This window comes from Crassostrea angulata, chromosome 3, assembly GCF_025612915.1.
Source record: "Crassostrea angulata isolate pt1a10 chromosome 3, ASM2561291v2, whole genome shotgun sequence".
Taxonomy (NCBI): domain Eukaryota; kingdom Metazoa; phylum Mollusca; class Bivalvia; order Ostreida; family Ostreidae; genus Magallana; species Magallana angulata.
In genome coordinates this window covers 52,129,759-52,143,888 of record NC_069113.1, presented here as the reverse complement: position 1 = coordinate 52,143,888, position 14,130 = coordinate 52,129,759, and the positions used below count along the sequence as shown (strand labels likewise).

The window sequence follows — 14,130 nt, the reverse complement described above, 5'->3', positions numbered from 1 at the left end:
TATTGACATGTAATTATTTATATAGTATTTAGAAGGACTGGATTTTAAATATTTTCAGTACACGTGTTCTTTTTCTTGGGTGGCAAGAAATACTCACCAGTATATTTGACTTTACGATTTCATTAATTTAATTCAAATAAACAGATAATTATACAGATTATATTTCAAGGCTATACTGAACATAGATTGCAATTATTACACAATACACTTCAAGTATTACAAAATTCCTCTTTTCCCTCATTGTCTGTTACACGGACCTCAAGGAACGCTTCAGTCATTTGAGTATCTTTTATTTCCCTTTGCAATCTCGCTTCATTTGGAGTATATGTTTTTATCGGTTCTGGTCCGTATTTCTTCAATATTTGGTAAAAGCCAACAAACACAATGCCTGCTATCAGAACATTGACTCCATACAAAAGAGGAAATATAGACATTACACTGAATTTCTCTGCCGAGAACGAGGATTCTAAAATGGCGAAACACACTGCATAGTTTTGCATACCGGTCTCTAAGGCGACGGTTCGCCGTTGAAAGTTGTCCATTCTGAATAGCGTGGAGACGACGTACCCAAACATGAAACTGATGTAGGGGTACGATACGGCGGCCACATAGATCTTCCACGAAGCCGAATACATGAATGGATATAGCAAGCTCAGCAAAATTAACGACAGTGCAACAAGGATGATTCCAGCAATGCTACCAATCTTTAAAAAACGTAAAAAGAACAATAGAAATTAGTTGATTAAAAATTGCGAATGAATATGAACTAATCACATAAAAATGAAGTACACTTTGATACAGTTATGGCGATTGTTTTGTGTTTTTTACCTTTAAAATAATTGACGCAGCTTTGGAGAACTTCCATCGGATCCCGACCCCCAGAACTAGAGGTGTGATGGTTATTCCGACCACTATCAGGATACTCCTGTATGGAATAACGAACTCCTCGTCTGTCCAACTACCACTGTAGATAAGAAGGTTTAGGGGGATGGTGCCAAAAGCCAAGAGAGTGGATAGAGTGGAAATCGTGAAACTGGAAACAAAATCAAAACTATTCATCACATCAAATTCACGTTTAAAAGCTTTTGGAAAATTCCAGAAATTTTCACTTTTTAAAGCTATAGGACAGAGTTATTAAGTGCTAGCCATAAGGCAAACTACTGAATATGACTGTTTGTCCCTTGTAATACTAAGTAGTATATGTAGCTGATTCCGAAGTTTATTTATAGTTTATTACGATGTTGAGTCCATGTCGCATATCTGTATTTCATGGGTTTACATGCGTTATATAACTACAATTACACTGTCTCGTCAATGAATAGTAAATTGAAATTTCAAAACAAGAAATAGTAAGACGTTGACTAAATATTCAATATATCATAGAAATATGGCCAAATTCAGACCTCTATTAAAGCAGTTTATGTGTACTAAGTGAATATGCGAGCTTCTATGTATTCTTGTAACAAAAAAGTCTGTCCCAAGATATTTATGCTGCACAACTGGAAAAATTTTGATTAAAAAAAAGAAGTGCAGTTGAAATCGATGAAAGGGAAAATTTCCAAGATAACTTCATTCACACATTATCATTTTTCCCTCGTAAGATTTCCTACGGAGATTCAAAATGGGGAATGTTGACATCTTTTTTCCATTCGGAAGTCACTCGGAATACATCGCACAATTTTTCAACGTTATCATCCGGGTTTAATTATGTCTGATGCAATGCAAAATCCCCGTAGACTTTCTATTTTTAGCCGTGTATTGAAACCTGACAAACTAGAAGGGGCCGTGTTTCAAAAGGGAAATCTTGCGACTTTTTCATACTATTGAATGAACATCGTCTGAATCAAGAGGTATTTATAAATATCGAATAAATAAAAGGGACTTGGACACGATTTGAGATCAAAAATTTTATTTTTATTTTTATGTATAAAATGGTTAACTGGTGCATTTTAAATCATTGACCAAAATATTTGATGTTAAAGTCAAGTTACAAGCGAGTTACAGAGGTAAGAATTGGTTGTTATGTAAACAAAGCTTGAGTCTTATAGTTGTTTACAAAAATGTAATGTAGAGAATTACCAATTCTTAGACAGAATGACATGTAAAAAACAATTTAAACTAATTCAATATCCTCATAAATACTATTATCGACAAAAGAAAATTACATTTGATTGAAACTTACACCAATACAACACATATGTAAAACATGATAATATTTTAGTTTTGTTTACAAAACAAAGAATTATGAACTCTGTATCTTGCTTATAACTTGATATTTGACTTTCAAATTTTGACATTGCATTATAAACTTCTATATTTATCAGATTAAACATTGAAAATGGAAAAATAAAATTCGAAAATTTTAAGTCAAATCGTGTCCAAAATGTGGCAAAAATTTTTGGGACTGACATAATTTTCTTTGCAAAACGTTTGCAGCGATGTTAGAAGCAAACCTAAGGCAAAAATGCTTATTTAAACAATAAAATGCTTTCTTTGTACAACAGAGCTACGAATTGCAATCAATTTCCGTAAGAAGTAGAGGGAATCAAACTTGGTTGATGTAAATATAATGATACACCATCAGGTTCTATTTAGCTCACCTGAGCGGCACATCGCCGTCCACCCAATAGGAGAAAACACTCGACATCATCCCACACGGGGACACCGCCATTACCAGCATCCCCACGGCAGGGATCGTCTCAAAACCCAAAGAATGGGCCAGAGCGAAAGATAGAAAGGGGAGTATGATAATCTGGGATAGCAGACCAATGGCGATCCCCGTAGGTCGCTTAAAGTGGATTTTGATGAGATCCGGGGTGACTCCACAGCCCATGCCGAGAATAATGACGACCAGTGTACACGTGATTGTGATGTCATAAGTCAGTCTCAGACTATAGGATTCTTGCAGTCCTGCAGATGAATTTACAGAGACATTGGATTCTGTGTGGGACACGTTTCCGCGACCAAATAAAGGTACCGGTAATTGTTGTAGATTCATCTCTGATACTTCCGGTCCGACCAGGGCCGTGTTCATGCTTCTCTCATAGAATAAGAGCTCCAACTTGGCATTGTAATAAATTTACCTGTTTTATACAGATGAAAACAATACTCATTTACCTTAGAGGCATATCATTATGATTGTCAGGCATAACACATTCTTATTAATCAAAAACCACAAAAATCTGGCAGATTTATACTCATTTTTAGAAGAATCTAACTTTACAACGTATACGAACAAACGTTTAAACTTACTTTTTTAAATTTCCAGATAACGTAAATGTTGTTCTATATATCACTTAAAGCAAATACATTGTACAAGCGAGAACCTGTTGTGTTGCTTTATACACAAAGCTGTAGTGACACAGAGAGAAAAACGAATTCGAAGTTTGTTTACGTTGACAAGACACACCGCATACAGAGTGCGATTAAAATTAATTACAAGATGTGTATATTAATTAACTTAACGCCTACGGCAAAATAAAACTTACGAAGAACTATTTTTCATTTTGATAGCGTACGCCTTTTTATATACTTTATTTAATAATTGTAGACCGTTTGGTCTCTGCTGAGAGAGAGAGAGAGAGAGAGAGAGAGAGAGAGAGAGAGAGAGAGAGAGACGTACCTGATTTTTCATTGTTATTTTAACCTTTCGCTATCAGTTTGTTTGTGCCAATTGTCACTTTCCTTTTTTATTCAGAATTTTTAAAGATCTTCGGGTCGGTCTTATCATTACTTTCAATGAACTTATCAAACTCTTTAAAAATCGGAATCTGGTAAACCTGATATTCGTGAAAAACAAATTCAAGTTGCTGTCATTGAACTTTAAATGGACGTCATGTTCCTTCATGCATATCCCCAGAACGCAATATTTGTACTTGTTGCATGGTCACGATTTAGGTCAAAATTTATTTTTCTGTTTTTAATGTTTACAATAGTAAGGCATTCCTCATAGTCAACCAAAATTCGAGCGGCATTCGTCGAGTTATTAGTGAGGTAGAATTCTGTTATGTAAACAAAGTGTAAGTCATGCTTTTGTTTTCATTTTGAGTTTTCAAGGCTTAGACCTAAAATGAATGTGCCAAATGCTAGAAACTGTATATTGATCTTCAAAACTAATCAGCAGATAGAAAAATCAGCTTGAAAAAAGAACTTTTTACGGTATATATTTAAACAATAAAATGCTTTTTTTGGTGATTCATTCGGGATATGAAGGTAGCGACATTGCAGGAAAATATATATTTTTTTACTATTTAATTACATATGTAATTTTTTTCTGCAATGATCGCTACCTTCATAACCCGCATGAATCATCAAAGAAAGCATTTTATTATTTATATTAACATCTTTCTTTTAACTAATTAATAAACTGATTATGAAAAGTTAGCCAAATTCACTAAATTACTGTTAATGTACATAAGTACGTTAGCTAAAAGAAACAGCCAAATCGACTCCTGTGAGACTTTGAGTCTGATATCATCATGATTATTTTGTGCAGTCTGTGATTTTTCTTAGGTTGCCAGTTTCAGCCGTTGTAGATTTCGACCAATCGATACACGGGGCGTGTAGATTTCAGTCTGGCTGTTTCTATAGAGCTATGAATAAACTATATGTTTTCTTAAGAAATAGAGAAAATAATACTTAGTAGATGTAAATAATTAAACAATAAAATGCTTTCTATGGTGATTCATTCGGGATATGAAGGTAGCGACATTGCAGAAAAAATACATAACCCGCGTTAGCGGGTTATGTAAATTTTTTCTGCAATGATCGATACCTTCATTACCCGAATGAATCATTAAAGAAAGCATTTTATCGTTTATATAAACATCTTTCTTTTAGCCAATTGTTAAATTGATTATGAAAAGTAAGTAAAATTCACTAAATTACTGTTAATGTACGTAAGTACGTTAACTAAAAGAAACAGCCAAATCGTCTCCTGTGAGACTTTGAGTCTGATGTCGTCATGATTATTTCGTGCAGTCCGTGATTTTTCCTAAGTAGTTGAAGGTCTCGACCAATCGATAAACTGGGCGTGTCAAGTTTGGCCCTGTCACTTTCTTGTCAGTTTCAGCCGTTGTAGATTTCGACCAATCAATAAACGGGGCGTGTAGATTTCAATCTGGCTGTTTCTATAGAGCTATGAATTAACTATAAGTTTCCGTAAGAAATATAGGGAATAATACTTGGTAGATGTAATTATAATATATTGAACCAATGTAAACTAAAACATATCACGGGCCTTGTTTACACAGGACCGTCAATCTCTTTGATTTGGCTTCGATAAACGGACCCTTCCCAATTTGGAAAACCCCCTAAAATTCCAATTTTACTCATATACCATTCCCAATCATATTACAAATTTTACATTTGGTACCGGTATATGAAAAATTGTGATCAAGTGAAATCTGAGCTATAAAGCTTCACAGTTAAGAAGTTAACCAAAACATTATGTTATGATTTTGATAATATGAGCATCTTAAATTTTTCCTAATTTGACAAAAATGTCCATAATTTTCATAATTGAGGGACCCGGTCCTTTTACCCCAAAATTACTGTGACAGCCCTGTTACAAAACAAAGAATTGCGAGATATGTATCTCACTTATAACCGAGATATGTATCTCACTTATAACCGAACGACTGACGCTCAAAGTTTGGTTGGCTATTAGAAATGCCATACTGAAGCATAGAAACATTAAAATCGGAAAAAAATAATTTTGATCAAAATCATGACCATGCTCGTTATACAGTTAAGTAATGGCTTGAAGAACAAAACATATTTGCATTCCCCAGTCTCTTTGTCTGTGATAACACTACAAATCGGTTTTGTGGTGTACTGTCCAATACATTTCATCAATGACTATTTTAATATCTAATCGTACAATTGCTGAAATTAATACAAATATAAGTATTGAATATTATGACGGCATCAAATACGGTCGGGTGTAATAAAATCTCTGTTAAAGCCCCATGGACTTTATTGGATTTGACCACCCTGACCGTATTGATCACCTCATAATTCCCACAGAATGATTCCTTTTTCCTTTAATATGTTACTTTTTTGTAATTTATTATATATATTCCAGTGATAAGTATTAAATGTGAATTTAATACGTTACTTGTTCTCTGGTCAAATTAAACATTTAAGTATTGGCGTAGAAATGTACTATTTTAATGGTAAGGTATCTGACAACAAAAACAATTCATATTTTTAGACTGAGGAACTAAGTAAAGACGTAGCGTTGAAGTCACAAAATTTCCGGAATCATTTTTTTTAATCACGCGGAGAATGTTTCATCATTAAAAGCAGACAACAACGGCACACAAAAAAGTTAAAATGATCACTTGGTTCACAAATAATGGAATCAAAAATATTCCTCTGCATCGGCCAGCGATATAAATGTGTACAAAACGTCTCTTTCTCTTGGTGGCACACGGACAACAATAAGACACTTGGGCCTTTAGTGGAGTCTATAAATGGTTGGCTCTCTGAAGATTCGTTGCATCAACAGCAAATGGATGATCCAAAAATCAACAGGAAAGGTTGAATACCCCTATGAATGATCAAAAACATCATTGGAAACACTGGATACATTAATGGATAATCAAAACATTCATATGAATGGTTGAATACTCCAATGAATGATTCAAAATCTCATTGAAAACGATGGATACATCAATGGAAAATCAATACATTCATATGAATGGCTGAATACTCCAATGAATGATCCAAGATTCCGCTGAAAAAAGTTGAATACACCAATAATCCTTAAATTCACAGAAAGTGTTTAACAATCCAAAATCTCACTGGAAAAGTTGAATATTCCAATAGATTATCCATCAATGCACAGAAAAAGTAAGATTTACATTGGATTATCAATAATCCACAGGAAAGGGTGAAAACTCCAATGAATAATCAATGATTTCAAAGAGGAAACGTTGGATACAGCAACAATTTACCAGTTCCCTTAAACCGAAAGAAATTTTTAAACTATGTAATCTGTTCCATTTCATTATCGACATGTATTTTGCTATCTATTATAATACATTTGGTTTATAGGGTTGGTTAATTTTTAGATATGGTTTACAGTCTTTGTAAAAACAGCACGTCCAGCATGCCTGAGAATATGTGTATAGTGACCCGGATGACAATGAATGATCACTAGCCAAGCGATAGGAATGGTCTTTGGCAAGTAAAGCAATTGTTTGGCAGTGGAAAACGGCTCTGGGTTCTTGATCGAAAATGTCTATGCGCGCGATTCCGTCACTATTTCGTCTGACTTTAACTTCACTAGATGCTTGGCCTGCTCTTTGCTTTCCCTTTCCGCCTTATGTTTTTCTTTTTCTTTTCTTCGTCTCATACCGGGACTCTGGCGTAATTTAATGACGATGTCCCTTTCCCTCCTGGGGTCTTTCATGTCCTCGAAGTATTTGTATTTTGGTTTTACATCTTCTTCTTCCGTTTCCGCTTTCGTACATCCATATATGATGCAATCGGTCACAGTTTTGTCGGTCATAAGCGGGGGTTCACTGACTGTAGAAAACACGAAAAGTAAGGTCATATAACACATTTTGAGAAAAATTAGTAGGATGTAGACTGTAAAAAAAAAAAGAAAGAAAAATATTAACCTTTGAATGAAACTTTGGAGAATTCGAGATGAGGGTCAGGTACCGTGGCAATGATGATTGGTACAGCTGCGTAAAGGACAGCCTCGGCAAAACTAGCCTCCACCTGTGTACAATATAAATATACATCGTAAATTAAAACATTAAATTATATGCAGGTACATATCTTATCCTTAAGAATGTACTAGTCGAGAACTCCCAACAGGTTTTTAAAATTTTTAGTTTAAATTCATTTGAACGTACTTCGTTACAAAGACATTGTGAAGATTCGTTAAAAAATACCGATATTAATATCCAACAAAAACAAAAGTAAATCACACAAGGATTATCAAGTTCGGCTACATGTAACTTCCTGCAATACAATAGCGGACATCTAGCACCTTACACATATGGAGGGGGAGGGGCACTTACCGCAATACAATAGCAGACATCTAGCACCTTACATATGTGGAGGGGGAGGGGCACTTACCGCAATACAATAGCGGACATCTAGCACCTTACACATGTGGAGGCGGGAGGGGCACATGGAGGGGACCCTGAGGCTGTAGTCCCGCCAGGTCTTGTGCTGCCCCGGGCGGAGACTCTCGCAGATTTTCTGGTCCTTCAGAAGCAAGGTCCGTGTGTGTACCCCTCCGTATGATATGATCTGAACAACAGACAAGAAGATGCTTTGAACTTGATCCTTAAAGTTATGTGTGAAGGTACATACAATTACACATCAAAATGTTTTAAAAAACTCTCAATACCTCAAATCAAGTGAAATCAAGATTATATTTCTTTAACAACTCAATCTATCACCTTTGACAAAAATCTTTGTCATCGAAATGTTATAATTATATTTTCTATTTTTATTACTAATTTTAATGTCTGTCATTTTAAGTTAATCGCAGTTCCGTGCCTTTATCATTTTCATCTATATATATACAGACTAAAGAAAAGCGATACAATCAACAAAAGAGCCCGAAATAGAGAACATTATTATGTTTAATACATTAGACCTTGTTCCGGAACATTGATTTAATTATCACCTGTTTTAGTTGAAGACTAACGGCACCAGACTTCCGTATCGACATGTTGTGTACAACAACCTCCGTCCGAAGATTCTCTCCGGAAACATAAGCGCGCTTGGGCAGAGTAATAGAACAAGACACGTGACCTGGTCTACAACAGACAGTGTGGACAGCTTTCTCAGCATGGTCTTCTAATGGATGTGGTGTCTTAAAGAAATGACAATATAAATGCAGTTGATTGGGACAGTGCTCTATTTCCACCAACATAATTGTTTTTAAATCATAATTTGAGATTTTCTTTGTAATAAATTGCGTTTACATTATTGACTCTAAGTTCTATAGATTGGTGTTAATAATTTAAATACAAGGGTGTTAACACTGCGAGGTTTATACCGAATTGGCAGAAGAATCCCCGGGTTCCCGGCTTGGATCGAACTCCCTGAGTACATTAATTGTCCGCTGTGTACTGATACATTCCCCGTTATATCGAATTATGATCCCCTGAACTGTGTACCGCACATGCGCATCTGGTCCTTCAAACGAGCATGGTACTCCTTCCGGAACTTTGTACTGAAACGGAAACATGTGGCGCCCTCGTTGGAGTACTTCCCTGCCCTCCCACCGGCTTTGTTCATTCACTGAAAGTATACAATTGTTTGGAATCACAGCCACGCAATATCAGGTTGGGGGTATGGGTTGGGGCTGTGGGGCAGGAGCAGGGGGCATGTCACAACATACTTTTCTTTTATAAAGAGAAACGTATTTTGAGGGAGTTGACCCCCATTTTTATGTGAGCACGTATGAGCTATCCAACAAGATTAACACTAAATTAGAGTTTAGGTAATACGCATTTTAAGGTGATACTACGCACACCCCTAAAATGCGTTCATTTTTACATTAGAAGAGTATAAACACAAAATAACTGAAATTGAACCCTGGAATTAGAGAAAGGACAAATATTACTTACCTTTACCCCACAAACAAAATCTGTCATCAAAATATATCTCCTCTTTCTCGTGTTCAATGTCTGTTTTATAGGTTTCTCGTTGGACTGTTTCGCTCCATTTGGCTCGAGCAGCACCGCGGAATCGTACTTCGACCCCTACAAAAATTAGCAACTTGATTTATAGTAAATTATTAAACATTATACATTTCTCTATATAGCATCCAGAAAATTAAAAACATCTGTTACCACAATGGCTTGATATTTTCAATTTTTAAATAAAAGTAGAATACCTAAAAGGGAAATGATGAATTGTTTATTACAGAAGTAGCGACACCGACAATCACATTGAGCCTTCCGATTATGTTTGTGTGGATTCGCAGGTTATTTCGACAGAGACGCTGACGGACGATGACATTGTTAATAAAATTCGGGGTGAAATTGAAGACGAAGACGGGGCAGAAACCGATAAAGGTGGGGAAGAGATCGATGCGTCGGCAGATACTCAAGAAACACCAGAAATTTCAGCACAAGATGCGTTAAACGCGATTACAACGTTACAAACTTTCTTTATGCAAAAAACTAACACCTCCGATTCAACATTTACACGTAGAATGTTACAAAAACTAAATGAACTTATTGAAACTTATAAAAAAATAATAACAAAAACAATTGTCCATCACACAGTTTTTGTCTGTAGCTAAATGACCATTTACATAGACATCCTTTGTGTTAATTTTGAACAGTTTCGATAAATAATTTCTTTTTTATTATCACTTGTTTATAAACGTTATTTGAAATATAGAAAAGTGTCACCATGGGAAATACCAACATCGGATATAACGAGTAGCAGTAAATTATGACGAGAAATAAAATGATGTCCCCAGCATCTCGTTATACCCGAAAGCCACTGTATATGCTTACTATAATTATATTTGACCATTGCTAATTTTGTTGGTTGATAAAATAAGAAATATTCACAGCAAAATAAGGTATTATTGTTAAAATACACCCAATACGTTGTCGGATTGTAAATAACTCTATGACAAGAAAAGAAAGTTGCCTTATGATAATTGGGTACAGAAACCAAACTGTCAAAACGAGTTCTTGTCTTACATTATTTAACCTTGGCATTATTTAAATGAACTTTCTTGACCCCCCCCCCCCTTCCCCCGGGAATGGGACTACAAAAGTAAATTTAATCATGGTTATTGGAGCCTTAATGCAAGCTTATATTTGATACCTTCCAAGTCGATGGTTTCTGGAAGGTCTGAAAATGCAAATGGGCCGTCTTACAGTTATATTTTCATCTAATTTAGGGAGCATTTTCAACAATTAATAATTTTAATCATGGTATTACCGAATAGCAATCACTAGAATTCTTCAAGGAACTGTTAACGGATTCATTTACGAAATGAGTACAAAGACCTGTACTTCTTCATGTAAATTCTCAGCGACTTAGTGCATAGATGAGCCGAAATGATAAATACTGGTTGGATCGGAAGTTTATCATTATGTTTGAATTATGATTCAAGATACTTTCTTATGGAGATAAAATCCATCACCATTTCACCATAATATATACATCGCCATTGTATTAGAGATTGAGAAAACAATAAAACTGAAATTTTACAAGCAGATATTACTGCTATCCATGAAACATCGATTCTCTGTCGGTGCAATCAGACACAGAATCCATAGCTCATGTCTTAATTTGATTTGTTCTGATTTTCTGGGAGATTAGAAATATTCATCAGTGCAAATTTAACTGTTAACATGAGATGAACATTTGCATCACCAATATTCTAGTACAGGGCCAAAAAAAACCCTGGAGGGATTCTCGTACGATGAAGAGTGTACCATTACACCTTAGAGGATAGAACACGTACTTAAAAATCTATTTAATGGTCGTAAATGATTGTCAAAATAGCACATAGGGGACCAGCTACTATATCCTTGTGTGTTCGATTTCCCGAGCTAGTAACGAAACAAGTTGATGTAATTGATCTTTGACATAATTTTTTTTATGCTTTTAGTGCCGAGAGACATATATCGAAGAAAAAGTCGAGTCCGACGAGACTCTTGTGAATTTCCAGCACGACATCAATTCATCTGCAACAACCGCTGTCAGCGACTGCATGATTATATTAACCATACTTGTCACGATAAAAATCAATCAATTCCCCATACAAGCCGACATCTTTTGTTGCCTTCAGATATGAATTATAAAGAATTTCACGATGTACCCTCGACCACACCCAAGAATGGCTGGGAAAGCCGCCAAGGTGTGGAGAAGGCAGACGACCGAGGCTTACCTGCGATGATGATGGGTACCCCGATGTGGACCACCAGGGCTCCCTTTACCCTGTGTCCCGAGAAATAAACCGGGCTTGTGCCCTCCAGATGTAATTCTATCGACGTCACAGCCATGGTCCAGTTGAGGTTGGCGGGTCAGTGTCTACATCAGTCATTTTTGTCGTGATCCGACTCCGAGCTGGTAGAAAAATGGTGAAACATCTTCATCCACGGCTTATCGATCCAGCTGGGTGCCTGTTTGTAAAAATGTCATCAGTGCTTGGCGTTCATTTTCCTCTGCACATGCGATAAATTCGGAAAAAAAACTATGTCCATAATATCCTCTGCAGCAGTCTTTGTAAAAAGGACATTTTTCAGCACAGTTCGATTTTTGTTCGCTCTGATGCTACGAGCAGACACCGAGCGCCATATTGGAAATGATCGATCAATACTTCTGCCCTTTGATGAAATGTTAAACTTCTGTTAATGGGATTAGACTCTCTTATAAAGGTTTATGGTCTTGTTAACAGCGACTAAATTATCCAATGCATATGCTGGTCTCTCCCTCTTCAAGAGCAGAACTAGACAGTTCTCTCTACTATAGAAGCAATGATTGGGGAGTAAATGAATGAACCTCAATTGTTATTTTATTGATTTATTCTATCGGATACGCGTGTCCTCCCGAGTCGTGACATAAGTTCATTGGGAACAACTGAAAACACAGTAATACATGCACGCGTTAGAACAAAGCGTAAATGAAAACGCGAATCTCCGTCGGCTAGATGAAATACTGTTTTCTCACGAAAGGTATACACATTGGTGGGTTATCGGTAATCAATGCATTATCCAGATTTAACCTATTTATGACTCTACACTGTCGTACACTAAGCTTTGATAATGTTCATCTGAATATACCTCTGGATTTTCTTCACTGTATTATGACGAGTGACTATTTTCATATCTGTTGATAAATAAGCACACTAAAAACCAAACGTTCGATTGGTCTTTTTTCGAGAGTCTGACTTTCTGAATTTTAATATTAGTATATAGCAGAAATTGATAGCAACAAGTTGAAATACATCAGATGACAATCAAATTAGAGATAGCCATTCGAAAATTGCAGCTTGCAATGAACGATACTCGTAACCGTACGTAAATACAAAAGCGAATGTTATAAGTCCCCTTCCAGTAAAACCCGGAGGATGTAATAGCCTTTATCGCAATTTATTTGTCATTCTGACCACTAGCTCTTCGTTTACCAGACTTTTTTCCTTAAATAGTTTGGCCAATTGATTTTATACTTCCCGTGTCGCTTCATGATGCTGATGCCCTACATATAAAGTATCAATATTTTTACTTTTAGTCAACAAATATTTACGTAATTATTTTTGAAATGTTACTTTTTCTTACGATCGGGTAAGATTAGTGTTCAAATTATGAAGGGGGAAAACTCCATCCAAAATAGCAATTATCACTCATCGATTGGACTTCCGTAACTTTTAATCCACTTGCTATAGAAATCTTTGAAACTCTTTCATAATCATGATCCAAAAGCACCCAAATTGATCCAAAATGAAGACATGTCCTTTTAAATCGAATTTTCTTTAGACGTATTTAGCACGTAAAAATGTTTCAAAATTAGGGGTTGGGGTGTCGGTAGTGGACGTGTGTTGCTATGACATACTCTCAGAATGTTTGTTAATAATTAACAAGACAGGCCTTTACGTTCACTTGCGTATCATAGTCCGTAGATGAACCTGTCCGGGAGTCTCATGTTTGCATTATGGGCTTAATTTTGGACTCTGCGTCCTATTCCGAGACTCTTCTGACTATTATCCCCGCATTTATTTAAGGAATAAAGGATCACTGTTTAAGTATTATGAGGTGATCAAATACGGTCGGTAGTGATCAAATCTAATAAAGTCTGAATGGCTTTATGATAGATTTGATAACGTCCGACCGTATTGATCACCTTAAAATATTCAACGAATCATTACTTATATTTTTTATGATTTTCAGATTTTCAGCAATTGTACGATTATATGAAAAAAGTCATTGATGACAATAATTGAACTATACATAACAAATTCGATTCGTAGTTTTATCTCAGGAAAATGTTTGAACGAAAAGTACTTAAAAATAGATACAGGTACCTGTCGCAAGATGATTTTCGAAAACTAGCGTTTACAGCCGTAGCGCACTTCGTTTGCAGTTGAGGTAAAACGTACATGTTTTGCAATATAAGATTATATACTTC

At 35.8% G+C, this 14,130-nt stretch overlaps 2 protein-coding genes across 3 annotated transcripts; both read right to left on the bottom strand.

Annotated features, from left to right (window-relative positions):
* Positions 1 to 104: 104 nt before the first annotated feature.
* Positions 105 to 3,756, bottom strand: LOC128176176 (ileal sodium/bile acid cotransporter-like). 2 transcript variants are annotated; one of them, XM_052842292.1, is made up of 4 exons: positions 3,623 to 3,756; positions 2,601 to 3,083; positions 829 to 1,033; positions 105 to 704 (listed from the first exon to the last, which is right to left on the bottom strand). In XM_052842292.1, the coding sequence occupies exons 2-4, from the start codon at positions 3,032 to 3,034 to the stop codon at positions 210 to 212; spliced, it is 1,134 nt and encodes a 377-aa protein (XP_052698252.1). In that variant the 5' UTR covers positions 3,035 to 3,083; positions 3,623 to 3,756; the 3' UTR covers positions 105 to 209. The 2 variants fall into 2 exon arrangements, with proteins under 2 accessions (XP_052698252.1, XP_052698253.1); XM_052842293.1 differs by lacking the exon at positions 3,623 to 3,756 and adding an exon at positions 3,253 to 3,352.
* Positions 3,757 to 6,157: 2,401 nt separating this feature from the next.
* LOC128176175 (arrestin domain-containing protein 17-like) lies at positions 6,158 to 12,735 on the bottom strand. The gene is made up of 7 exons (XM_052842290.1): positions 11,894 to 12,735; positions 9,603 to 9,737; positions 9,029 to 9,273; positions 8,654 to 8,842; positions 8,095 to 8,271; positions 7,629 to 7,731; positions 6,158 to 7,533 (listed from the first exon to the last, which is right to left on the bottom strand). The coding sequence occupies exons 1-7, from the start codon at positions 12,006 to 12,008 to the stop codon at positions 7,247 to 7,249; spliced, it is 1,251 nt and encodes a 416-aa protein (XP_052698250.1). The 5' UTR covers positions 12,009 to 12,735; the 3' UTR covers positions 6,158 to 7,246.
* Between the last annotated feature and the right edge of the window lie 1,395 nt (positions 12,736 to 14,130).